General features: G+C 37.2%; 1 protein-coding gene across 1 annotated transcript in view; it reads left to right on the top strand.

Moving 5' to 3' along the window:
• Window positions 1-602: 602 nt before the first annotated feature.
• RAB3C (RAB3C, member RAS oncogene family) overlaps window positions 603-26,582 on the top strand; it is a 61,274-nt gene continuing 35,294 nt past the window's right edge. Inside the window, exon 1 of the mRNA XM_026037208.1 lies at window positions 603-716. Coding sequence (XP_025892993.1) covers window positions 655-716 — 62 coding nt within the window. The 5' untranslated portion in view covers window positions 603-654. The remainder of the gene's footprint in view (window positions 717-26,582) is intronic.

Genomic DNA, 26,582 nt, shown 5'->3' with positions numbered 1-26,582 from the left:
ATATTTAAGAACTTGTATCTTGACTTGTCTTCCTTCACATTCATTGTTGTTCTCCTAAGTAAAACAACCTAAGCCTACGCTGGCTGTCTCAAGCACTGCACAGAAAGCTTTTGGTGTCTTGGATAGGAAGGCTTTTTGCTCCTATCTGCAAATAGATCTCAGTAGAAATCACCGGCAGTAAAATAGTATTTGCTTCAGTAGGAATGGGCTCCTGCTTGTCATACTAACACCATGCATGTCTCTAGTTGACAAATGGGCACATAATGGCAAAATATATTTGAAAATTATGGCTGTTCTGTAACAGTAAGGATGAGAGCTTGCTCTAGGCCGTATTTTCCTTCTCTCTATTCCAGCTCTTTTTCCTAATTTCACATCTTTTTCCTGCTTCTCTCTACTTCTGCATCATGAAATTGAGCAGGTCCTTCACTTTATGAGGTACAGCACATTTCCTCTTTTTTCTTGTCATGCTTTTCAATATTCTTCCCCTCTAAAATTACAGAGTTGTACGATGACCAGAGTTTTCTTCCATTTTTAAAGAAAAAAAAAACTTTGTTTATGTATTTGTATGGTAAAAAAAAGTGTTTTTTATTGTTTCAGGACACAGCAGGTCAGGAGAGATATAGAACAATTACCACGGCCTATTACCGGGGTGCAATGGGCTTCATTTTAATGTATGACATCACGAACGAAGAATCTTTCAATGCTGTGCAAGATTGGTAAGTTAAATGTGGAATTCATTTTAAATACCATAGAGAATATTTGATATTACTCATCTGCTGTGATAGTGCAAATTATTTTGGAAAACTTGGAAAACATTTTCAAATAGGATTCCTGTGCTCAAATCCTATCTTGTTGTTGAGAAAATGCAATGAATACTTTAAAATGTGTTGCATATACATCACAACCATTATGTTTTCCATTATCTCAATCAGTCGGGGTTATTTATACCACAAATCCAGGAATTTCCTAATTTGTCATCAATTTCCTTTTAATCTTACACTGAGCATTATCGTCTCAGTCTTATGCCTCGCTGTAGAGATGATGAGTCCACTTCATCATAGTAGCAGAACCTATGTTATGTTATGATGCATTTTGTGACTACCAAGATATCAGTGTGTGTCATTTAAATCAGGCATGGGCAAGTCACACACCATGGGCAAGGAACCAAATAGAAGCATTTTAAATAAAGCTGACCCGAAAGGAAAACAAATGTTAATCTTCAGTGGTCTCCTCTTACCTTTTATGAGTTATGTTGCTATCTGATAGTTTCCTAGCAGTGCAGTGAGTGAGGTGAATAGCATTTGCCTTGTGTGCTCCATATGCTCCCTTGCATTCTGTTCCCATGAAAGAACTGTGTTTGAAAGAGGATTGTATTTGGAGACTGGTATTTTGGGGAGTGTTCTTTTTTTGTCTTAACTTATATAATATTGTGTACTTTTTTCAGGGCAGGGCTTTCTTTTCAGATTTGGTTTTACACTTGAAGTAATGTCGTGATAGCTCTTTGTTTCTAAGAGCACAGCTACTCAAATGCAGACTACTCAAGAAAAAGCTCTTTCTTTCACAGTCTCCTACTGTTATGGTAGGTGTTTCACTGAACCCATGGAGCAGCTTCCTCCTCATCATCTGGAGGGTGATTTTGATCTAGATATGCTGAGCCTGCCTCATTCAGCACTCCTGAAAATAAGAATTGAGAAGATGAATTTGATTCTGATGTAGAAAAAATAGGCTGGAACTTGTTTGCCTGGCGTTGCCTGCCTAAATAGTAGGGATGTGCTCATTCAAGTTCCACCTATGGAAAGGGACGACACCAAGGTGTCTGCTCTACGCCTCTGAAATACCTGTATGGCTGATGTGCTCTTGTAAAGCATTTATATTTTCCCTTTTACTAAAGAATTAGTTTAAATGATTGATATAGATTAGACATGTAGTTTCTGGCCGACTGAATTTACCTGAGGAGTCTGCTTAGGACACAAAGTGGAAGACAGGTTTACTCACTGTAACTTGTTATAGCAAGGAGAGATTCTGCCCATTTCACCCAAGTGGGATGAACATACTGAAGGGCTGCTGTTGAGCAGCTGAAAGTGCAGCGCTCTTCTACAGCATTAGACAGAATCTCCTACCTAACAGGAGGCAGTGGCAAATGATATTCATGGTTGTCCTGTGGTGTGAAGTTCACCACAAGCAAGGAGGCAAGCAGCCCACGCAGCCTCCTAGCCAACCCAGTGATGGTGTCTGCAGCACAGCTGCTTCCAGGGCCTGCCCACTCAACGAACCTCTCCTGCTTTGGCTCTGCTCCCCCTTGTCCGTGGTCTGAATCCATTCAGGCACTGGGTTAAATGGACAGTAATGGCTGTCTGGGGACAGATGGACCCTCTTTGCCTCACTCCAGGACAAACTTCCCCTGATACAAAGGTTTCTTCGTATCAAGTGTAAATATGAGTGATTATTATTAATTTCCCTGGTTGTTTGCTTTTCAAGTTCCTGGATACGGTGTGGTAACTAGGCTTCATGCTAATAAAAAAACAAAGAAAATCATGTAAAATGAAACAAAATATTTAGAAGTAATGTTTTTTAAAAAGCTATAGGTTTGTAAATTAGGATTTTTTCATCATTTTTCACTAGCTTCTGTACAAATAGTTGGCAGCCACCATAGACATTTGGTGGACACGGGGACTGCGTGATTATACACCCATGATGAACTTCTCAAGATGAGACAGGTTTTATTTTTATTTTTGTTTTTTTTTTTTTGAGAACCCTGTGGCTGCCTTGTTGTTCATCATCTCTGCTTTATTCATCCCATCTCACAGCGGATAACTGTGATTAGTAAATACTCCAGTTTTGGTAGTGACCATAAACCTAGAGCTTGCTTCTGAATGTGAGGGAAGTTAAAGAAAACTGCCGCTTATCAAAGCTGCAGAAGAGCAAGTTTGTCTGCATGTTATTTTATGTGTGTTTGTGGAAGATATTAGAGGGGCAGAGGGGGAGTGAGAGATTTTAAGCCTTTCCAGCTTGCCGTGCTTTTCCTTCTGATAAATGTGCCTCTGAAGGCAGCAGTGCCATTTCCTTCATGTGCACAATGGGCCAAATCCACACTCAAATCGTATCAGCCTCTAGGCTTGATTTAGAAATGTCACTGCAGTCACCATAATGAATCTGCAAGTGCCTTTTAGCTTTGAGTAAGTGACTTCAGTTAAAAATGGGTGTTGAGATGATTCTTTAAAGGCAATTTGTTCAAAGCTTCTGTACTCACACTGAAAGGTGCTTTTTCATTTGAAGTCTGGTTGAAATTGCTCCTTTCTAACCACAGCTGGATAGTCTTATTTCCAAGTTTGCAGTGCCTAAGTTAGCATGAATATGCAATTGATGTTATATCTCATGTGACTAGTAACATTTTACATATAAAAAAACAGTATTTGTATTTTCATTTAAAACTATTACTATTAGTATATGAAACAATACATTAGCCTTGCAAATACTCTGTGGCCACTCTGTAAGACTGGAAAAGTGTTGGGTCTGACTTGAATAAATGACTTGGATGTGGAATAAATTTCAGCTAGAAAACAGACACTTCAGGAAACATTCGTATGTCCTTTCCTAAGTGAAACCATGCAGAAATACTTGAAGCTTATACACAATAGTAACAATAAAAGTTGCAAAATAAAAAGAGATTTTTTTTTATGGTGACAACATGGAGACCAATTTATTTTTGTGTGTTAATTTTAGGGAATATTATTAATCTTCTAGCTAGTTCTTCTCAAGAAGGATCAATCACCCCCTTGTACCACTGCCAATATTCTGCAAGTATTCTTCTCTAATCAGAGTGCATTTTTACATAGTATTTTCAGTTCTTTAGAGAATTCTAAAACTAAATGAAAACAGTAACTGAGGCTAAGCATTGTCCTGCTCTAGATTTCAGAAGCATTTTGAATCTGATCTGTGTCATTAACAGTTTTTTGTTACTTAATACCTGTGAAATATTCAGAGTAGTTCATACCCAAGACAGTAGAAACTTTCAGTGCCTGCACAGCCTTTTGCACAATGGAAGAGCTAGAGTACATTATTTACAATATTGAAATATCAAACTAATAATATAGGCTTGACAAAATGTGGAAAGAGAACTTGTCTTTCTCAGATACGAAGGATCATTATTAAGAGTATTCCTATGACTCAGGCAGGGAGAGACATTTTTTTCTTTCCTTAGGCTTCAGCTGGTGCAAAGTCGAAATTAGGTTAGGCGTGCAAGCGTGCAGGTTAGGTGTGCAATCTGTGTTCACGTCGCTTTTCCCAGCCAGCCTGACCAAGCCAGTGCTGCTGGCAAGGCAACAATGCGAAGTCACTCTGAATGGGTTTCCTGTAAAGCAAACACCAGAGGCAGTAGTCACAGCATTGAACAATATTCTCTGCAGTTGCAGCCTTTCAGAGCTCTCAGGGACTAACAGTTTCTGCTTTTATTCGGTAAGAGTGGGTGTGTGCTGCAGACCGGCTGCTAGCAGGAACAGCAAAGCAGGCGAGCTTTGACTCAGCAGCTCTCGTGGAGCTCTGCCCAGACCTTGAAGCTGCCTTTTCTGCCGGGTTATTCCCTTCAGAAGTGCAGCTAACCAGGCAAGTGCAAGGAGCCAAACTTGCAGGGCTTTGGGCCGTAGTAGTCATGCTGAACTAAAAAGATGCAGTTTTTTAGGAAGGGATGTATTTCCTATGAATAAGAACCTCGTGGTGGGCATTTAGTCCAGCCTAGCTGAAGGCTAAGGAGGACTAGAGCCTGAATTAGAAATAGAGAATAAAAGAAACAGAAAATAACAATCCACAGGTTTGAAGCAATTAGTCTAGTGGAATTTGATTTCCTTTAACACATTCCTTCTTGTTAAATCCAAATTGGAATCAGTGCATGTTCAACACCACCTCAATGCACATTTTTTTATGAGTTCAGTCATAATGCCACAGTGGTTGCATTCATTCCTTTTTTTATGCTGCCACCTATAGCTGTGCTTTTTTTAGAGTTTCTTTCCTCCTTATGTGTTAGCTGATGTTTATCCTTATGATAGAGAGGCGAGGTGAAGGCTTTATTCTGTCTTTGCAAATGCTCCCATTGCTATAGAAGTGCCAGGAAAATAACTGTCTCTGAGGTGAAGTTAAAACTATTTTTATAAATATGACTTTTCTAGGATTCTGTTGATTGGTTTGGAGGAGGGAGAGTTTTTTATACCCGTGATATTTTTAGTGCAGTGTCCCCAGCTGTGTCAGAAAAAGCAGGAATGAAAACCATAATCTAAAAGGGTCAAGTTTTGTTCTCTGAAATACAGCTTCCTTGATTTGAAACTTTGTGATATCCAGAAGCTAGACAGGGACGAAGAGCGTACTATGTAAAGCATTTTACACCAAATTTAAAGTTGCACCACTGTACCTGAACCTGTTGTCATTAACTTCAAGTGTTTATCCATCAGTATAACTATATGGTGATCAAGTAAGTTCTAAAAGCGCTACTGTGGAGGGCTTCCTACACTGTGCAGGGATTCATAATTGCAGAATTCCTCATTGGTGAAGTCAACAACCCTGAATGTCTCTCAAGAGGCACATGAAGTTGTGTGAGGGAGCCTGAGATGCTCTGTGGTATTGAAATTGCCAGAAGATCTCTCTTGTGGGTCTGTCAGAGTGCACAAGAAATGGTTCATCCCGCTTCTCTTCTAAGAACAACAAGTTCAGAGGGTCTTCCATGAAAAATGTTTCTTTTTTTCTCTCTTGCTTTTTCTCTCTGGCATTCTTTAATCAATCCCCATTATCTGTCTGCTCATGGTCATCAATTTTGGGATGGTGGCATTTGGCAGAAGAGACATAAGAGTCCTATTTAATATAGAAAACTGCAGCTGAGGACAGCGCAGGTGGTTTCTGGTGTTAGAGCTCCCTTGTGTTACATCTGCTTGTGTGTTTTCATAGGAAATTGCTGTATAATTTAGTACTAAGCAATATTCCAGAAAGAGTAGGAAAATTATCTGAATTTCAAAATAATGCCAACAGAATTAAATTCTGTTTCATCCCTGCCCACAATACATGGGAGATGGTTACTGGAAATTGAGTCTTAGCAAAAACAATGGAAATGTAAATATAGTCATCATGTAAGACTAGAGTAGATTTTGAGCTGTACAATATTATGATTTCACCTGACCAAATGTCAGGTAATGATCTTTTTTTTTTCTGTAGAATACACAGCTTGAATTAAATTCTTCAAGGCATCATTGGAGAAAGTTTTAAAACAGAACCTTAGATGAATGACTATGCTGCTATCAATACAAGATGATATTTAGAATTAAGACTCAAAAAGTATGAACATTCACTGCAAGATGGCATTTGGCAGCTGAGCTTACCAAGTATGCCAGTACCAGCAGTCATTCTGGACAGCATTCTGGAAGAAAAATATTCAGTTCCTTTAAATGATTAGCTATTTCTTTCTCATTGAGGACCACCAAGGGAACTAGCAGGTAGTAAGCTAAGGCTGCTGTGCTCTAGACTTTTTGTGTCTTGCCCTGCCTGTTTTGTAATAAGATACATGATGGTGCTTTCTGAATTGTCATTAAGAGAAAAAATAAAACTGGAAAATACATTAACATGTTAATGGAGGAATGTAAAAAGTCCCCAAAGCAAATTAAGTCCATTAAGTTAATGTCCATACTGTTACATGCACTTCTAAAGGGCATATGTTGCAAAGGGGACGTTCTCTTCCCTTCTGACTCTCAGTTTTCAGTCTAATATATATGCCTGGCGCATGCTTGATCTACTGACATGCTATTTTTCTTTTACCTCTCAATATTGAACTTAGTTCTATCGTTTAGGAAAAATCCATTATTTGTTGCATATCAGCAACTGAATCTGGAAAGCGCTCCTAGGCAAATTTAACCTCCATCCCTCTTTGCCGATGCGAAGGAGCTGACTGACGCGCAGCACAGTTCGTGCTGTCCTGCTGCCGAGAGCGTTGACGCAAGCTGTGTATCCCATCGCCCATCCATGCCCTGGGCCCTTCCCTCCTGTGGCGCTTTTCTCTGGACACGAGCTGCACCCACGTGCAAACCAGGAATCTGCCCTGCAGCCAGCAGCAGCCTCCCCGCAGCAACGCAGCCCCTGAGCCGCTGGAAAGAATATTCTGGTTCTGGTATCAAGCATACAAAATGGGCTTGATACAGACAAAAAGATTTAAGCAAACACCCTCTTTAGTTGACATACTCATGCTTTTCAGCCATGCAGATGATTATAAATTGCACATTATATAGATCGCACAGTTTCATATCACTCTTCTCCTTAAAAGATGGTAACCCTGACAGTGCATAAGGGGTATCTTGCAAAAAGAAGAGGGTGAAAATTAAAGATGAATGTTTCAAAGGAGCAACAATTTGGTGGCTTCACCAATGTTTCTTTCATTTGTCTTTCTTTTGAACAACAGATATTGAGCAGGAGAGGACTTATATAAAGATTTGTATTTTATAATTTAAAATAGTGTTTTTGAGATTAAAAAAAAAAAACAGTTTTTGAGATGAATTGCTTTTCTCCCTATTAGACCTGGGTAGTTAGCAAGGAAGGGTGCATTGCCCTTTCTCCTAGTCCCATTTTCCTCATGCAAAAAAACTTGACAGTCCTGTCTGATATGAAACCACTAATATCTTTTATTTGGTAAAACATGACAAAACAGCAATTCATGACTGGATACTACCTCACAAGAACAGAGGTTTGGCTTTAGGTATAACTATCCCCACACTTCAGTTTTAATTCCCAAGAGCATATGCAGCAGAGTTTTCCTCTAGTTCATGAGTTTCTGCCAATTGCTCTTTATGAGCACACAGCAAGCAGCACAACATCCCTGTTTTGTAGCCTGCCACCTCTCAGCTTGTGAATTGAGCATCAATAATTAATAATCATACTGCAGATGTGACATTCTGAGAATAAACTTCCTTTGTTAGACTAGAATTTTCACAGTGTATTTTCCTTGCATTGCTGATGAGGCACTATGGATACTCAATTAGCTGGAGGACTGTTGTTAAATAAAGATGAAGGATCTTCTATTCTGTAGCACATCCTGTTCCTCCTTTGTTGTAGTCACCGAAAGTTTCACTGAGGTAGATGAAAGCAAAATAGAGGATCAGATTAACATCTAAATGCTGCCATGCTAGGTTGATATTCATTAATTAAACTGCTATGATACCCTTAAAAGATTTTTCAGTTTTGCCCATTTTTTTTAAGACTAAATGATAGGCCCTTTATTTTTCCAAAAAGTTTAAGTGGAAAACACCTCTGAGAGGCTAATGGTGATCTGCCTGAGTTTATTTGGAGGATAAGCAAAATTAAGCAAGGTAAGTCAGCCACATGCTAAATAAAGTATACAGAATACTGATTCAAATATCTAGTCTAGTATGCATCTCTCTTTTATAGTTCTTTTTATTTTTCTCACTGCCAATCTGTCACAGCCTGTGGCAAAAAAGAAATTAAAACTGGCATTTTATCCTCCAGTCTCAGTTTTTTTTTTTTTTTTTTTTTTTTGGAGGTTATAAATGTCATAATAGTTTGTGGCAATGATGGTAGTATTTATTGATTGAACAGTAACTAACATACTCTTAATTGCCCTGTAACTGTGCATGTTGAAAATGTAATGCCCTTGCTCAGCATTCCCAAATGAAAAGTCTGCTCCAGCAAACGGGTCTTTATCAGTAGAAGTTCCCACTGCCAGCTCTAGTCACAGAAAATTTACTTTTTTCTTCCCACACTCTAATTCTGTAATTCTTAGCTCTAGAAAAATACCATGATCTCACATGGCTTATGGAGGGTGCCAAACTCAAACATGGAGATCCCCTGAGGGTGCCTTTCCTGTTGGGCATTTCAGATTTGCAGATATTCTCTGGGGACTGGGATAGGCCTCACTAGCACTAAATGCTGCACTTTCATTCATGAAACTTGGAGGTTATCTCTTTGAAAACCTAACAACGTCAAGAAAGTAAAAGTCAGCAGTAAAGCAATGTACAGCCAGGTGGGCAGTATAAAGGAATTTATTTAACGGAATACCCCCTCTCTGTCAGCTTCCTCATCTCCAATTCCCTTCAGGTTGCTTCCTTTCTCTTGCTAACTTCACTGATTTTGATTCCTGCTTTCATCTGCTTCCAATTTCCACACATATTGTTTAAAGGGTCAAGTACTGGCAATTTTAAAGGGGTGCAAGCTATGTGAGATACCGGCAGTGTGTGGGTGAGTACAAGTTTTGTTGATATTCAGCCTTTTGACCGAGGGCAAGAGCTATTACTGTAGCCAAATTCAGACTGAAACTGTAAGGCAACACAAACCAATAATTTGTGTTTATTTTCAAAGCACAACTTACTTAATGTTATATAGATCTGGCCTGCAAATGAAGCAACTTCCAGAGTGCTTCTCATTGCAACATTGCAAGATAGGATCATAGCTACACAGGGTGACAAAATACAGCATGCATAGCCTCAACCATTTAGGTATGTTCATTATAAGCAATGGGCAAATAGAGCTAGATAGTGACAGCTCAGTGATTGATCACAAGTGACAAAATCGAAGTATTTCATGCATTAGTCCTTTAATAATAGATTGTGAGCTATAGTTTCACTGAAGATATGGAAAGGGAATTAAAAGGCCCTGTGGCTATCCATAACTTCTGGAAATGCCCAGGAAAACCAACAGGAAGAGACACTGCTGTATTTTAGCTCTTACCCTACCTGGGAAATAAGGACCTCACTCCGTCTTTCCCTCATCTTCTTTCTTCCTCTGAGATTTTAAAAAATGCAACTGAAACAAAATTCATGCAAGAAATCAAGAGGGGAGTTGTAGCTATGCAATGTTCACAGCAGGGAAGGCGTTCAGACCTTTTCTTCCTCTGTGCTCTCAAACAGCTAGTTGCTGTCATGAGTTTGCGTCATAGGAGCAAGCAGTGAGGGGAATAAATCAATGCATATAATCTTGAATTACCTCTTGTCACGTGCACTATAAATCTTTATTTACAGTACTTTGTTCACAGCACGTGAAAAGAAGGTGTTGTAGCAATTAAAGGGCAATGCATACAGAATGGCTCCCTTGGAAAACCATAACAAAGACAAAACTGATTTCAGGTGCAGTTTGATGAAGATACAGTCTGCATAATATTCCTATTTTTTTCCATATCTATGTTTTAAACCATGCTTTTCAAATGTGCATTAAAAAAACACAAGTAGCATCTGTCATGCAAGATGATTGTTTTTCCTTTTGCTCCCGGAGAGCAAAACTCCACAGGAAATCATATTAATTAAACACATGAAATTCACACTTCACTCTATGTATGTATTAGCAGAGGCAAAGTGCACTAAAGGAAACTAAAATAAAGCAAAAACAAATAATGCCTACACTGAACTGTTTCAAAACACATCTGAGGAGTGAATAGGCCTCTCTAGCAGTTTCAGCTGGTAGGCATTGGAAGGAACCTGCATATTACAGTTCACTTGTTAAAAACAACTAGATAATAGAAAGTGAGCTTTACAGCCTCTAGGAGAAAAGCAGAGAACAAGACATGAAGCAGACAGAAAGGATCAGGATGCAAAACTTCCTTTGATGTAATATTTAATATCTATCCATTCACTTTTGACTTCTAGGAGAGAACTGCAAAACACATCATTAAGATCCATTGACAATTCACCCACGAAAAATTCTGTGTCTGTAATAAAAAAAATCAGATATAGATTAAAATTACATAAATATAAGCTGCAGAAAACTTGAGAGACATAATGACTGTCTCTTTTCTAGTATATTTTAGATGCAGAAATCAAAATTAGCCATCTTAGACTCTCTCCTTATTTAGTACAGTCTTTACAATCTACATTTTTTCCAAGGTTTTAAACCATATATGTGTAACAATTTACACAGCACTTAGATTTAAAGATATTTCCTTTGTAGATGAAGGAAAATCAATATCAGTAGCTGGTCTTAACTACCAGTGCTTACTCATTTTGCATAACCTTCAGAGAGTTTTATTGTCAGTATGTGCCTACAATTTTGTGCATTTATGTGAGTAGATTAAAAAAAAAATGTAAAAGGATGCCAAAATGATAAGGAAATGTTGCTTCTAGTTCAAAGAACATGCAGTATGAGTTAAGGGAGAACTATATATTGGAAAAGTCATGGGTGCTTAAAATTACTTTTCAGTCTCTTTGCAGACTCTTTTGCTCTGTTAGTTATATCAGTCAAAGCTTAGGCATTTAAATGAAAGGACAGATACTACTAGTAGTGAGGAGGTCTGGTTTATTTGAAATTGGCTTTTTTTTACTGACTAGCACAGTAAAATTATCCGTCGTGGATCTTCTGCATTCAATGTATATGTAAGAAAGCAGAAAGTAATCTTTTATTTACATTTAATGAAAATCTTAAAAACTGAATAATTATTTAGATGTCTTATTTTTGCATTCCACTGGAGAGACCTTCCAGGGCTTATATTTCCAAGAAATGTGGTCATGTTTCAGGCTCTTTTATCAGTATCACAAAATTGCAAGTTGATCTATATCTTAACTTGCTTAAATTCCAGTTTTAAGCCAAAATATTCATCTCCCCAAAGTCACACAGAAAAATCCACAGGGCCTTGAAGGGTTTCGCTAGGAGCCACCAGAATTGGAAAATGCTACTAGAGGAAGGGAGAAAAAGGATCATCCCTGTTCTCAGACTGAGTGTAATACAGCAGGAGGAGCTCATATAGTCAAAACACTGGGGAAGTGCTGCTGGAAACATGTCTTTATTTAGTATTTCTGTCATTGATTTCCCTACTCTTCCCTGCAGCTCTTACAAATCGTTTAAACTCTGTGTGTCTGAGCTTTCTTTCACACCCTTTAACCTATTGACAACTTCATTTGCCCTGCTTCTTCCCTTCTTCATTTACCTACCAAATCCAGAGCACAGCATCTTCTTGAGACTCTTCTTGCACAACAGGGTTATCCACCCTTCATTGATCCAGCCAAAGGCCTCATAGGAAGGGATGAAGAGAAGGGAGCAAAGATCTTTGCTACGGGGAAGGGGAAAGCTGCAGCTCGAGACCATCACATAAAGTAGTAGGAGTTTTCTAAAAGGTATGAACAAGTCTTGGAATAACTGGTTTCCTTTAGGGGCTGTCAGAGTCTGCTGCTGCCAAACATTGTTAGAAAGTCTCTGAAACAGCTTGCCTCCATTTCAATGTGATTTTATATTTAAAAAGAAAGAAAAATGAAGCTGGCCTTTCTAACAGCAAAGGTTATCTTGAGAACACTATAGCAAAAGACGAAAGAAGGATGTTTTAATATTGATCTGTATGTTCAGAGCACAAAGCTGAAGCTGATAAAAAGCCAGCCCTTTGTCCACAAAATCATTTCCTGGGCACTAAGGTCTAGAATGCACTTTCTGTGCTGAGTCAGCTTAAAAGACAGCCATGAGCTGCACTCTCCAGAAAAAAAGCCAGAGAAGGGCAGAGATCCACCCCCAGCAAATGTGTGGGCAGCATCCTCCTGTAAGAGCACCCAGTCAGCTCTTCTCCCTCACTGGAACCAATAATCCACATTATTTTATTCAGGAAGAAGTGTAAGGACTAGAGTTCATCTTATGAGTTATGGAAAGGACCTGAAAACAACTCGAAATTACTGAGCAGGTCAAGGCAGTTCACAGTTCCATATGGAGTGCCAATGGAGAGGAACTGCACAGTGTCTCCTGCCCTATGGCCACATACAGAGGAAATACTCATGTTTGCTTGTATGGCTTCCAAATTAGAGCAGTCTAATCTAGCCAGCCCAGCCGATCTAGCCAGCCCAGCCAGCCTGTCCACCAGTTGTGGACAGATCTTGCTCGCTTCTGCCTGTGTCTCACTGACCAAACAGAACTGAAGTAGAGTTTTGAAGGATAAAGTTGCCCTATGTGAGCTTGTTGAATTAAAATGCTATTGTAGACTCCTACAGATTGCATAAGTCCTTGTCACAGATTTACTATAGGTAGATAGTGTTTGTATGCAGTGGAAAACATCTTATGGTTTCCTACTTGTATATAGTGCCTTGGCATCTTATCCTTGCATCCCTGGGTAACACTCATTAACCTCTGCTTCAGCTTCTAGTAATGATTCTGAAGTTGCTGTCATTTGCTTCTGGTTTTATGGTAGGATATTTTTTACATAGTTGGGACACCAGGCTCTTTCTGTATTATTATCTCCGTTATACTGACCTTTTATTTATTTGTTGTTGTTGTTGTTATTATTTATTTTTGTTAACAAAATCTGGAAATTCTTTAAGCAGGGTGTCACTGGGTGTCCAGATCCTGAACTTACCCAAGTTTTGTTGAATAGTGTCATGCTGTAATGGAAGTCAACACTATTGTCTCTATTGGACTAGGACTGACTTGAAATCAAGATCCTGATTTGGACCTTAATAAAGGATATTCTAGTAGCAGGATCACGTGGCAATAAATAACATCATAAACTATGTAACTATATCTATATTTGAATATACTTAAGTTGTTTTTATTAGAGACCACTGTTACAAGTATTAATTTAAAACTCCAAGAAAGCTGCGAGGCTTTCAATTTAAAAAACAAACTCAATACAGTCTAAATGAGAATCCTAGGAGGGAAAGGCCTCATAAACACAAGTGTTTGGATTCACTTTTAAGCATTATTAAGTCAATCAGTCAATACAGATTTCATTACCTTGATTTCCACTGTATTGTGTTTGGGGCTTTTTTGTTTTTCCTGAAGGCACTATGGTACTTTCCTAGGTACACTTAATTGAAAACTATTGATTCATTACATTAGTTACACTCTTTTTTGATATTTTGCTTTTTTAGAGCCAAGCCAACATCCTACACATATAAGAATCCACTGCCATCAAAGAGAGATTAATCCCTCCACACTACTAAAAATCAAGTTTTAAATATTTTCACCTTTCCTCTTTTCAGGTCTAGTTAAGGTCATCAAAGATGAAATCAACAGGTTCTTCATGATTTAATGCCCAAGAAATATGAACGATTCAAGTATTTTATTTAATATTCAGCAGTTAATGAGCATTTATTATATTCCTTTATTACCATTCCTTTGTGATTATTCTTAAGAAACCATTTAAATTCAGCACTCATAAACAAAAAGTAGGAAAGTAATGGAGAGAGAGATTTTCAGGAAAGAATGTGTACAAAAAATGCACAAGTGCAGCTGGATTGCATTTGCTTTCCTTCTAAATTTTAAGACTATATATGATGTTGTAGAAAGGAGTGAAAACTCATACGCCAAGTGAAATGACTGTAAGAAAGGGGAGTTAAGAATCTGAATAGCAAGATATAATGAAAATGTGAGACTTTTCTGATAATCTGATTTTTCATTTTTTGAGGAAAGTGAGAAAAGTGATTTTGAAAGGACTTCATGAGGTCAGCAGCATTCACTCATTCAAGGTATTTTTTGATTTGGAAAGCTCACCATCTCTTTATGGCTGCTGACAATTTGTACACACCTTTAATTATGCAAGCTCACAGTGATGCAAAAAAAGTAGTGTTGCTTTGCCTCTAGAGCAGAAGTATTTTAAAACAAGAGTGTGTTATTGAATTGCAAAGACTCAGGAACAGATTTACTCAGCTTGGTCAGCACCAGAGCTGAACAGGCTTCCTAGAGCACTTGCTTCCTTGACATTTCCATCAGAGTTTTAGACTGTAGTGGGATGGAGCTCAAAAAAAAAAAAAAAAAAAAAATCATCCTGACAACTTTTATACAAATTCCAGACATATTTTAAGTCAAAATGTCACATTTGCAGTAGAAGTATGTCAAAATGTATGCTTCCTGACATTTACCAATATGGGCAGGTGACAATGCAGATCAAATATACTGGAGCTAGGCTTTTTTCCTGCTCCTGACATGTATTGGATATAAATTCATTTCAGCAGCTAATTCATAATAACTGTTTATTTAAAACAATACATTTATCTGTGACTTAGTGAGGAGATAGAAAATATAGTATAAAGTAGAAAATAAAAAAATAAACACTGAAATATTTGTTGAACATAGCACATCCAATGTTCACTGTCTTATAAACATTAAAGAAGTGGAGAAATTTGTTGCCAAGCCAATATATTGCTTCTGATGATGGTGATCAAAAGGACATTGCCACCTTGAGCAAGCTAAGATTCAAAGTAAGTCATTTATAGATCAACATTACCAGCATGTAAATATTTTGGCAATACCTCACACAAATCATATCATACAAATCATATATCCAGAATGCTTTACTATCATTTTCAAATGAGTAGCACTATTAAAGGAGTGTTTGCAACATCTGCCGGTGCCATAACATTTTTCAAAGCTGTAATGAAGAACTATTTGGGTTTGAGTCCTTTTCTGAACAAGCAAGCACCTGAGTTGTAGATGAGCAGCCTTCCAATATCAATCTTCTTGCATATATTTCAATCTGGTTTTGCCCATGTTGTTGATTTGTGTAGAGCCATGGAGAAAAAAACATTGCAGAGAAGAAAGGAATCACAAAAATGAAAGTATTAACTTATACAATGTTTTTGCTTTAGGAGAAATGCAATCTGTGATGATGTCTTAGGATGGAAGGTGTCAATCTTCAGCTAGACAGAGTTAAAGAGAATAATGAAAGGACATAAGAATGAGGTCTGTAGAATATATTACTAATACTTTTGCATCAATGTAAGTTATAATAGGAAAAGCAGACACTTGGACTTCAGGGGCATCATGAACTGCAAAGAGGTTATAGCACAATTGTTGACACTTTGCCAATATGAATGGATTTCTTTGTGAAGGACTTTTGAACTATTCTGCAAGAGTATCTATAATTGTCTGACCTGAACACTATACACCAAAGAAGGAGCTAGAAATAAATGCCTGATAATAATTTTCAGCTATGCTCTGCCAGATGCATGCCTGACATTTTAAAGCCGAGAAATAGGTCCCATATACGGATAGGGAGCATATCTTATCTGGCTTGCAGATAGTTACATGACTGGGCTGTGCAAATAACAGGTACTTGTTTATATGGTCAAATTAAAAAAAAAAAAAAAAGTATTTCAGTCAGTCTGAGAATCTTCTTTTTTATTTCTGAGAGAAAATGTTTACCGTAGGAAGAACTGGGGGGAAAAAATCAGTGTGGAAATTATGCTTTATTCTCTCTTGAAACTGCTTAGAGCAGAACTGTGTTGACTGTGTGGTGAAAGAGACTGTGTGGCTTGCAAAAGTCCCCATTTATGTTTGCTTTCTCCTTGTACTTTTGCAATAGGAGTGCAAAGAAAGAATTAGGCGCTCATCCCACAGTGACAATTTCAATGGCAGGGATCCCCTTTTTTACCATAGAGGCCAGTGTTTAGAGCACTTCATTGGAGAAGTGCTTTAAGAGGGAATTGGATTTAATTCCCTCTTCTACTTCAGAGATTCTGAGCCTACATTGCTGTTCTCAGTGGTATATCTCAATTGCCATACATGGCTGTTCTGAGGATCATTTTCATATCCTCTGTAGAAGATTATATCTTTTTTCTTTTTTTAATAAGTTTCATTCAAGATATATTTTTAGGTTAGGAGAATCAAACACTGAGAATAAAACCTTATACCCTGGTAGCCTTTTAGATGCCCACCTGAGGAAAGCAGTGAGTGTTCCTCTTGTTAGCTTGTGATTTCAATCTGTAACAATGTATTATTTAACAAACCTGCCTTAAACTACTGAACATTTCAGGTTTGTTTTAGGTAAGCAAACAAGTAAACTCCTGCACAGTCTGGGAAGGATGTGCCTAGACATTTCCTGTAGGATTCTAAATGCCACAGACAAACAGGATGATGACTGCAGAGTTTTCCTGAAAAGAATGAAATGTTTTCTAATTCCAGAATAGTAGTAGTGTTGGAGTAGCAGTTTAGAACCAACTAAGATGGAAGAGAATCATCTTTTGAATTTTTAGACCCTTCCTCCAAAGGAAGAGAGTAAAGGTCCCCAAAATAGTTTGCACCAGATGACAATTGATGATAACTGGCACATGCCCCATGCTACACTGACCGCTTCAGGGATCTTATGTCCCAGTTCTGTTTGGTGCTGCTTTGCACTGGACAACTTAGGTAGAGTTCCCAGAGGATCCCTAAATTAGTGACATGTGCTGTAGGTATGTCCTCTGTATGTATGTTTGCATATACAGCCCCTACATTAATGATCCTATTTTTTTTTTATACCATGACATTTAATAGAATGTAATGGCAAATGTAAATTTATTTATATAGTTGCCTTCTATCATTAATGCATTGCATTAAAAGACTCCTCAGAACTGAGTGTGAGCTGTCGCAGGCTTCATGCAAAAATGCCATGTATGGTGTGTAAAGTGTCAACACTTACAAATTACTGTCTAGGAGATTATTTTATACTTCTACGTTTTAGCTTTACTGTTTTTAAATATATTCTTCACTTCAAAGGATTAGAAATCTCCTTCGCTTTAAAGGATTAGAAGTGTAGAGGTCATACGTTTAAGCAATACACTAATATTCAAGGTAGACGTGAAGAACTTTATACATGAACTTTGCAAAAAGTTCCACCTTAAATCCACATACAGCAGTTTGAAATAGGTCAGCCCTGAGCATCTTGTTGTTTGATGAAAGAATCCAAACCTGTTTCCAAGGTAACCAATCCCATCCTTTATAAATCTCTGCTGTGCTTCCACCTGTTTTGAGAAGCTGAATGCTTTTTTTCATTTCCTGAGATATAGTCTGAACTTTAACACACACATGTGCACACACACCACATGCTGCTCGCTTTCCACCATCACAAAGGAGACAAAAAAGGTAAACAGGAGGTGGTTAATATTTAAACTGTTAGTGCAGGTGTCTCAGTAGCACATTTTTTAGAGGTATTGTAAGTGGTGCCAAATAGCACTCAAACAAATTGCTCTTACAGGAAAAGTAGATTAATTTTGGATGGATTCCTGGGTATCTGGTCTTCAGGTCACTGTAGTTTCCTTTGTTCTCTGCTTTCTATACAGGCTACAAAGGGCACTGTGTTTTAGCAAGAGTAATGAGGATCTGTCAATAGAAGCAAATGATATTCAATACTGCCATTTAATGCATAAATTGCCATCTTCTCTCATGCATTAGGTGCTTGCTCCTCACATCTGATAATAGCACATAAAGGCAGAACACTAGCTTTAGAGAGCTCTATTTGCACATTTCTCACCCTTCTACACACATTTAAATATTTCCCGTAAAAGGTTTGACAGGTCATTCATTTTGTTTCTTAAAATGATTTTTCCCATTGAAACAAAAGCCCTTTCGGAGGGCAAGAAGACAAAATGAATGACAGGAGAGTGCGGAACAAAATGGAGGGAGGCAGCGGTAAATCTTGCAAAAACATTTTCCTTCATCTGGAAGGGACTATGAACATGATACCTACTTAGGGACATTTTGAATGTTCCCAGTATTTTATAGAAACCTTGTTTCATTTATAATTTATTTTGCTTTTGTTTTATTTGAATATTGACAATACAATTTAGAATTTTCTAAATTTCTGTCAGAGCAAAATAAAAACAATTATTCCAACACAGAAACTGCACGTCTTCTGAGGAAATAGCATATGTATCTATAGCTCACTTTTAATAGGAAACTTAATAATAGTGTAAAATTTGATCATCCATGTAAAAATCCAGTAAAAATGCTCTAAATCAAAGAACTTATTAATCATATAATACACTGCTGTTAACCAAGGAATACCAGGCTGCCTTGCTTAAGTAAAAACAGTCTGATTAACACTACACTTTATTTTTGAAAATTTAATTTGTTATCTGAAAACAGACCAGTTCTATCAGGTAGATAAATTGGTGTAATAAAAGATGTACTTACAACAGACACTGTCCTAAATTAAAGGAACAAGTGATTCAGCAAATAAAATTCTGGCAAGGTCTCTTCAACCATATATGAGTGAATACAATGTTGTTCAAATGTCCATGCCTTCTTCTTATTTCTTAAGACCAAGGATCATCCCAAATCTCAATTGAAGATGGTTTTGTAATTAGTCTTCTATTGTCCCAGAATTAGAAGAAAAAAGCTACTGTCATTAGATTATTTCAATGCTTGTGATTGCTCTGGATGATATTTCTGGAAAATGCCTTAGATCAATATAACACATATCATAAGTTATTACTGCATAGTCAAGAAAGTATTTTTTTTCTTTTTAAAGGACACATTTATTTAAAAGGTATAATGATCCTGTTAAGGGTGTTGATATATCACTATTCTGTTTAGGACTTGTTTAAAAAGAATTGACATGTTGATCACAAGAGAACTTATAAATTGTGTTACTTGGAAAACTTTTTATTGCCTAGTTTATATGGAAGTTGCAGAACATGTACTTTGTGTTCAGTAAATTCCCACTTCCGGAAAGTTTGGTAGCTTGTCAGGAAATGTTTGTCTTGGTAGTTGCTCAGGGCATTGCTGCTTTTTTTTTTCTTTTTTCCTTCTTATATTTCTCTTTATTTCTCTTACAAAGTTAATTTTCCTTATCTTCACTCTCCTCGCTTTCTGCATGCATTAGATACTAATCAGTGCTCATTTATCTTACTTTGACCTTTCAGACCTGTGTAAAAAAAGATGACCAAGCTAAATGCTCAGATAGTTATAGCAATTAATTTCTCCTAACGTTAAACTACATAATTGTCTAATGTAGTTATCACGGCTCTTTTTAGAGTCAAAGAAAAGAAGTAAGAACCTATAAGGGAAAATGTATTTACTAAGCTTTTCTAAGCTTGACCACAGTCATTGCACCGTGGAATGAACAGCCCCTTCTGCCAGGTCCTGTCTCTTTTCTTTGACTTAAAAGGATTCAAAGCAACTAACTAAGGGTGGATACATAAGATTGGTGTTAAAAGTGCTAAATCCAGTGTTCTGCCTTTGTTATATTCTGCTTGTGAATTATGAGTGCTCACTGCTACATGAAGAAATAATACAAAAATAATGGTGGACATTCGGGACCAAAATGACATTGCAGCCAGCAAAAATGTTTTCATTTAATATTTGTTCACGGATAAAGACTTTATGGGTGGAGCTGGAGGCAGAGGGTTGTTTCATCTGTTTTGATAAATCATTCCATAGTTGTAGCATGGATGCTCAACTCATGTCAAATATCTCACCTTATCCTTTGTTAGATCTGCATAATAAAGGGCTCAGGACAATATGGGGGATTCTCAGGCTTGTCATATTTTCCAGCATGGTACTGCAGTGCATATATATAAGATTTTTCTTCTGAAATAGAATAAAAAATGCACACAGCACATCTGCAAAGCGCAAACAGAATTGCTGACGTATGCCTGGGTTACTCTAATAAGAACTGCAGCAAACTGATTTGCCATAGAAGAAGGTATTCAGTAGCATCTAATCAAAGTAAGCCAAGCTTATCAGCTACATCCCTGACAAAGAAACAGCATGAAATCAGACCTCCCCGCCAATGGGGACTGAGGGAACCCTAAAAGAGTGTGTAGTTCATGTCCCTATACTAGATATTTTCAACAAACTGGTGGGCTAGTGTGAGTGCTCAAAATCTGTCATGGCCTATGCAATGTATATCATCCAGATGTTAGTATACTGAAGTAACTGGTTTTTTAAAGACATTAGTGAACTGCTTACCATGGTTACTCAGTGCCAGGTAATTTACCACTGTAGCCCCAAAGTGCAGTTTAGGATCCACTGGCCTACCTTCTTCCTAAAAATACATTCATCTTTTTTATTCTTAAAAGTCACTAGAGAAGAGATCCCATATCTTCCATGACTCTCTGTTTCTGTATCTGCACTTACTATTCAAAATCTTATTGTAAGGCCAAAAGCTACTTCATTGCAAATTAGCCAAATTGCATCTTGATCTGTCTCCAGTTAAGATTGAACACTCTTGTATTTATTTATTTAACTTTTAAATCTTACTGTTATCCGTTAGAGGACTGTTATGCTCCTTCTTTTCCCACTATTTATTTATCTAAATTAAACAGATAACCCCTTCATATTTGTTCACAAATCATATCTTTTAAACCTCTGATCTTTCTTTCTTTTTTTTTTTTTTTTTTATCTACTCTCACCCAAAAGAGATCAAAAGTTCTGGCAACTCCTGAGTAGAAAAGTAAACCCTGTTCTGTGCAGCACCTATTAACCCTGCTGGAGTGAGATTTGTCTCGTCACTCTGTTATTCATATTGAAATTTTGGTCGTTTGTAGCCCCAAACTCCTTTTCTTTAAAAACACTATCAGAATAACTAGTCAGGTATTTCGAAGTCCATATCTATGCATTTGTTGTTATCTTTCAGAAGGTAGCACTTTGCACCTGTCTATATTGAATTTCTTCTCATTGCTTCATGATTTTATCGCAATTTTTAGAATTCTGATCCCATTCTCTGGAGTGCTTCCAAATGCTTCCTCCTAGCTTGGTATCTTTGGATTTGATCAGTTCTGTCATCCAAGTCATTAATACAGTAGTAAATAGAAATGCATCAACAGACTCCATTCAGAGTGTCCATCTAGCTTGACAGAGAATCCTTCATTACTAATCTAAGTGCAGATTTTATTTTACTTTTGTTCCTCTTTCACATATTTACCTTATTGGTAAATAAGGTAAAAAAAAAAATTCCTGTCACATGTTATCCTTACTAAAATCAAGAGGAATCATATTCATTCTCTCCCTTATATTTGCCAGGGTAGATAGCCTGTCAGTGAAGGTGATCAGATCAGGTTTCATAGTGACATAGCAATGACAGGACCAATCTGCTGACTACTTTTTATGAACTTACCATATCTAAGGAGTCAGTAAATTTTTCTATTTTAAATATTTTCAATCATTAAGTTGTAATTCTTCTGTTTCGTCTTTTTAAGAATTGTGTTTGATTGTCAAAGATAATCGGTAACTGCTTAGAGGTAACTTATTGCTTGAGAGTGAATTTCATCAGGCCCCACTGACTTAAAAATGTCTAAATTGCCTAGAAATTCATTAGCACCTTCTTTTCTTTTGCTATTTTGGCCTGCATTCCTCTCCAGTTGTTAAACTTGCATTGCTCCCCTCCCTCTCCCGAAAAAATCTTAACTGAGTAAAGTATTGAGTACAGGATATTAAACACTTTGACGTTTGCAAGCTATCATGATTCTTCTGGCACTCAGTTGGCAGGTCTATATTTACCCCTTTTCCCTACTCAGTTCTAATGCATGTATAGTACTTTCTATTTAAGTTTGTTATTTTTATATTTCCTAGTGGCTGAATGAGATTCTTCCAGAAGGGAAGAAACCAGATAGGCACTTACAGCTTTGCTCCATGCAGAACCTTTCTGCTTATCAGCAATCACCCAAATGTAGTTTCTTTCTGGATATATTCTACTACTTTTGGGGTACTGGAGTACTAAGTTACACCATGATCTGTTTTTAGATTGCTTTTCTGTCAGCCAGATACTTTCAAATAAATGTTTTTTAATTCAGGTTACAATTCCCTGGAAGTAAGATCTGCTTCTTTTGGACTAAGAAACACAACTAGAATAAATAGAAAAGTTTCTGGGCTTTTCCTTGAGGACTTAAAGAAGGATATCTGTGGCTGAAAGCTTTTCTGTTTTCCTAACTCTATAACTTGGCCTAATAAAAGATATTATCTCTTTGGGCAGTCCTTCTGTACGCAGCTGACATTCTATAGATGTTTTCCTGATACACATGGTCGGGAATTTTATCAACTTGTCTATTTTCTGCCTTAGATTTTATTCCTCCGAGACGACTGATAGCTTTTTGGTGCAGCATGCTAGATATTGAAACTGTTTCTTAAAACTCTTTAAGAGATTCAGAGAGATTTTTTTTTTCCAAAGAAGTATATTTACTGCTAACTTATTCAAAAGATAGTCTTAATGTTTCACTACCTAAAGGACAAAATCCTATTTTCAGAAACACAGAAGCCAGTTAGCAGGCCAGGGACCCTCTACTGTATTTGGCTGGTCAATCAACCACTGTCACTGAAGGATGGAGAGGTACCTCCTTTACTATTTTGTGAACCAATATGCATACTTTATTGTAAAAATGTCCCTACCATTGAACTTTTAATTTTATCATAGCAGACATCCTTTATTAAAAAAAAAAAAAGAAATGTGAATAGATTAGATGCATGTAACTACTTTTTTTTTTTTTTTTTTTTTTGACTGAGACTAGGCACAGTGGTAGGTCTATGTACACAAATTCTTAGCATAATGTTAAAACTTTGATGTCACTGACTCCAAAACCTATTGCCAAGGGATATCATATAATACTGATATACAGTTTGGGGAGGGCAGCAATGCATTGACAGATCTTTGCACACACTTAGTAGTCATCTGTATGTCTGCATAGCTGTCTGTCCATTTCTGGTTTAAAAAAGGTAATTCAGCCAAAATCCCTGAAGATTTCTACAAACCTGTTACCACAGACTTGAGCTGCTGGCATATCCCTCTTTATCCTGCTTAACTGTTCCACCTCCCCCAATATCTGTATAGGAATGCCATAACCTAAACAGAAGTAAATTTGGAAAAAGACCACATATGTTACATCAAACTACCAATTTTAAATTATCTTAGTCCTCCCACAGAAGACCTGTTTTATTTATGCACATATCTGTTCCCTACTTCTTTGCATAATTAGTAGAATCACCAGCAGTGTCAAAACTGAAAAACGGGGAGGTGTGAGCAAACACTTTACTTTTATAAGGAATTCACAAATTATACTTTCCAGCACTTATATGGAGTGGTGCAAACACTTTTATAGGTGTGATGGTCTAATGACGTAAGCAGGGAGATATCTTTTTACCAGGACAGTTACTATATTTGAAAACTGCAGACAACGATTTGAATTGCCATGAATCATTCTGAATTCAAGCCAGGGTGAGGTAGGTTGGAAAGAAATGTCTGAAATGTGTCCATTTCACATTGTAACAAGTGGTTATAAAGTGAATTGGTAGAGAAATGAAAAAAATACATCCTTTGTCTACCTACATAAACACCAAATCAGAAAGACTGTTTTCTGCTATCCATTTTATTTGCTGCAACTTTCTTAAGAGGATGGCACCCAAAGATCCCTGCAGGGTTTATTTTAGGTTATGTTTCCCACAGGTATCTCACCATCTTGTGAGGTACCTGAAAAAGGCACCAAATAACTGCCTACCTTCTAGCTCTTTTATGACAACAAGTTGCCCAGACTCTTCTTCCTAGCATCTCAGAGACTGTCAGGTTTCTGCTGTTTATGGATGCAAAGATTTTTAAAAAGTCTTCTCCACTAGATCACAATTATTTGTAGTCTTGCACCTTAAGTGTTTTGCTGTTTTTTCTTTTATTAAAACTACTTGGCTAAGTGAGGGTTAAAAGCATCTCTATTATCTATACTTACCAAAAGGCCTTGATTTACTTAGTCCAGTACCAGAGCCGACATCTCCACTTTGTGTATAGCAATCATTATTAGATTTAATGGGAAAAATTAGATGTTGAGAATGAGGAATGGAATTAATTTTGTGAAAAAGGCTGAGTTCTGGAAAGAGTATTTGTAAGTACTCTTCTCTAAGGCTGAAATTTATAATTTGTGTATGCTTTTCTGAGAAAAAAAATGGTCTTCCATCTGCTGCATATTAAATAAATATTTTTTATTATTATTTCCATCCATCAGTTACAATGAACTGAATAAAGACTTTCAGCTTCTTATGTTCTTGTGGCCTAACCTGGCTTGTACCTATGACTCCTAAAACCCAAGGATGGGCTTCCATCCACATACTAATCAGCTGTAATTTAGTTATGTATTTAATTCACTATGAGAGGACAAGATACTTTTTAGTATTTTTTTTCAAAAAATAAAAAAAAAAAGCATGAAGCAGTTTTGCAGAATAAAAAATAGAAGAGATGCTTCTTTCAGTGAAACTATATGCATTCGTCAGAACTGAAAATAAACAGAGAAAGCTATCACATAGGACACTGACTGTTCACAGGAAATAAAAATTCTGATTTCCTTACCATGCAGTATGTTTTTTTCTGATGTCCTGTTTATACCTCTGGGTTGTTTTTATTTATACATTCTTATGCCAAAACTCAGCAGTTTGTGCTAAGCAGGCTTCAATTGCAACTTATATATCGGAGAACTAGCTTTGTTAGGATGATGGTCAGGCGAGATTATGCTAGTGATATAATGGCCATACATCGTTAAGAACAAATAGAAGAACCAACAAAACTCCTGTTGTGGAACAAGCTAGCTGAAATGTTCAAATTCAATACCTAAAATGTATGTTATACGTAGTACCTTGCAAAAAAACTGATTTGTGGTAGACCTTGGGTCATGATGTGCTGATGAACTGTAAGGTCAGCATTCATCTGGGCAGGTGTCAGCATTTGTTGTGTGCTAATTGCTCTAGGCTCACTTTATAGCCTGAGCAGCAGAGCAGGCACTTCTAGCATATAATTCATTTTGTCCTAAGATAGACATCTAAAATGGGTTGTGTGTCTCCAGTCTTAAAAGTGCCTTTCTCTCCTCAGTAATGGAGTCAGCATTGAGTAAAACAGTCATGAACACCTACAGTGTAAATGTCTCAGGTTAGATAAGGTGGAGCCTATTCCATGTGTCTAAAGGCAGAGAGACAGTCAAAAACAAACAGCGGAAAACAGGAAATATGCTCCTCAGAGAAGAAACAAGGGATTCATTGGGCAATATGCTGTTTTTATGATATTTGGGGATTACAAGCAAAATAATTGACTCAATTTCTATTGTGCAGTGCTGTGCGCATTTCTGTATATAAGAGAAATTCATCAAAGATGTAAGTGCCACCATCTTCTACTAGCAAAAAGAAACAAAACAAAACAAAAGGCATCCTTAGAAAGCTCTAAAATTTGGCCAACCACCAGGGGCAGGAAATAACATTTTTTCAAATCTCTATTCTGTTCTGTTATGCATGAAGCCAACATTTGCTTGATTATTTAACTGTTCCTGCACATGGAGCACTGGTTTTCATTCAGTAGCTTGCAATGACACTTGAGATTTTTCCTAAGTGGTTGTAGTTCATTTAGACTTCATTAGAGAAAATGAGTAGTTCAGATTATCCTTTCTAATGTGCGTGTCTTAAATTTAGCAACCCTAAATTTTACAAGCCCCTGTTCTGTCAATTCACTTTGATTCCTTAATTTCAGATGAAAATTTTCCATCGTCATTCATCTTGACTATCCTTATTCATATGTCCATGTGTCATTTTACCCTGTCATTTGACTTTATTTTAGCCTGACTCTCAACGCTGTTTTTCAGAAGGTTATTATTTTTGCTGTTGCCCAAAAATTGGAGGCAAAGCTGCTCATTTTTTTCACTGTGTTAAATATTGATCTTTTTCCCCCTTTGTGTTGTCTCGGCCAGTTTCTGAACTATCATGGTATTTAAGTGTTCATCATCTACTTTAGTTTATATTTACCAGGTGAATAGAAGCACTGGCTTGAGATATTACTTCCCCACCTCACCTGTCCGACCACCCTTTCTCTGTAGGTCATTGCTGGTATATGCGGCTCAGCAGAACAAAACATGGATCTTCATCCCTGCCAACTCACAACCCAGTGCCATAGTTCAGCTTCATCATCAGTTTAAGCTAAATCATTG

The sequence above is a fragment of the Nothoprocta perdicaria genome, unplaced genomic scaffold (assembly GCF_003342845.1).
Source record: "Nothoprocta perdicaria isolate Ctin4 unplaced genomic scaffold, notPer1 scaffold_1, whole genome shotgun sequence".
Lineage (NCBI taxonomy): Eukaryota > Metazoa > Chordata > Aves > Tinamiformes > Tinamidae > Nothoprocta > Nothoprocta perdicaria.
Note: the sequence above shows the minus strand (reverse complement) of the source record. Positions and strands in the feature narration are given on the sequence as shown.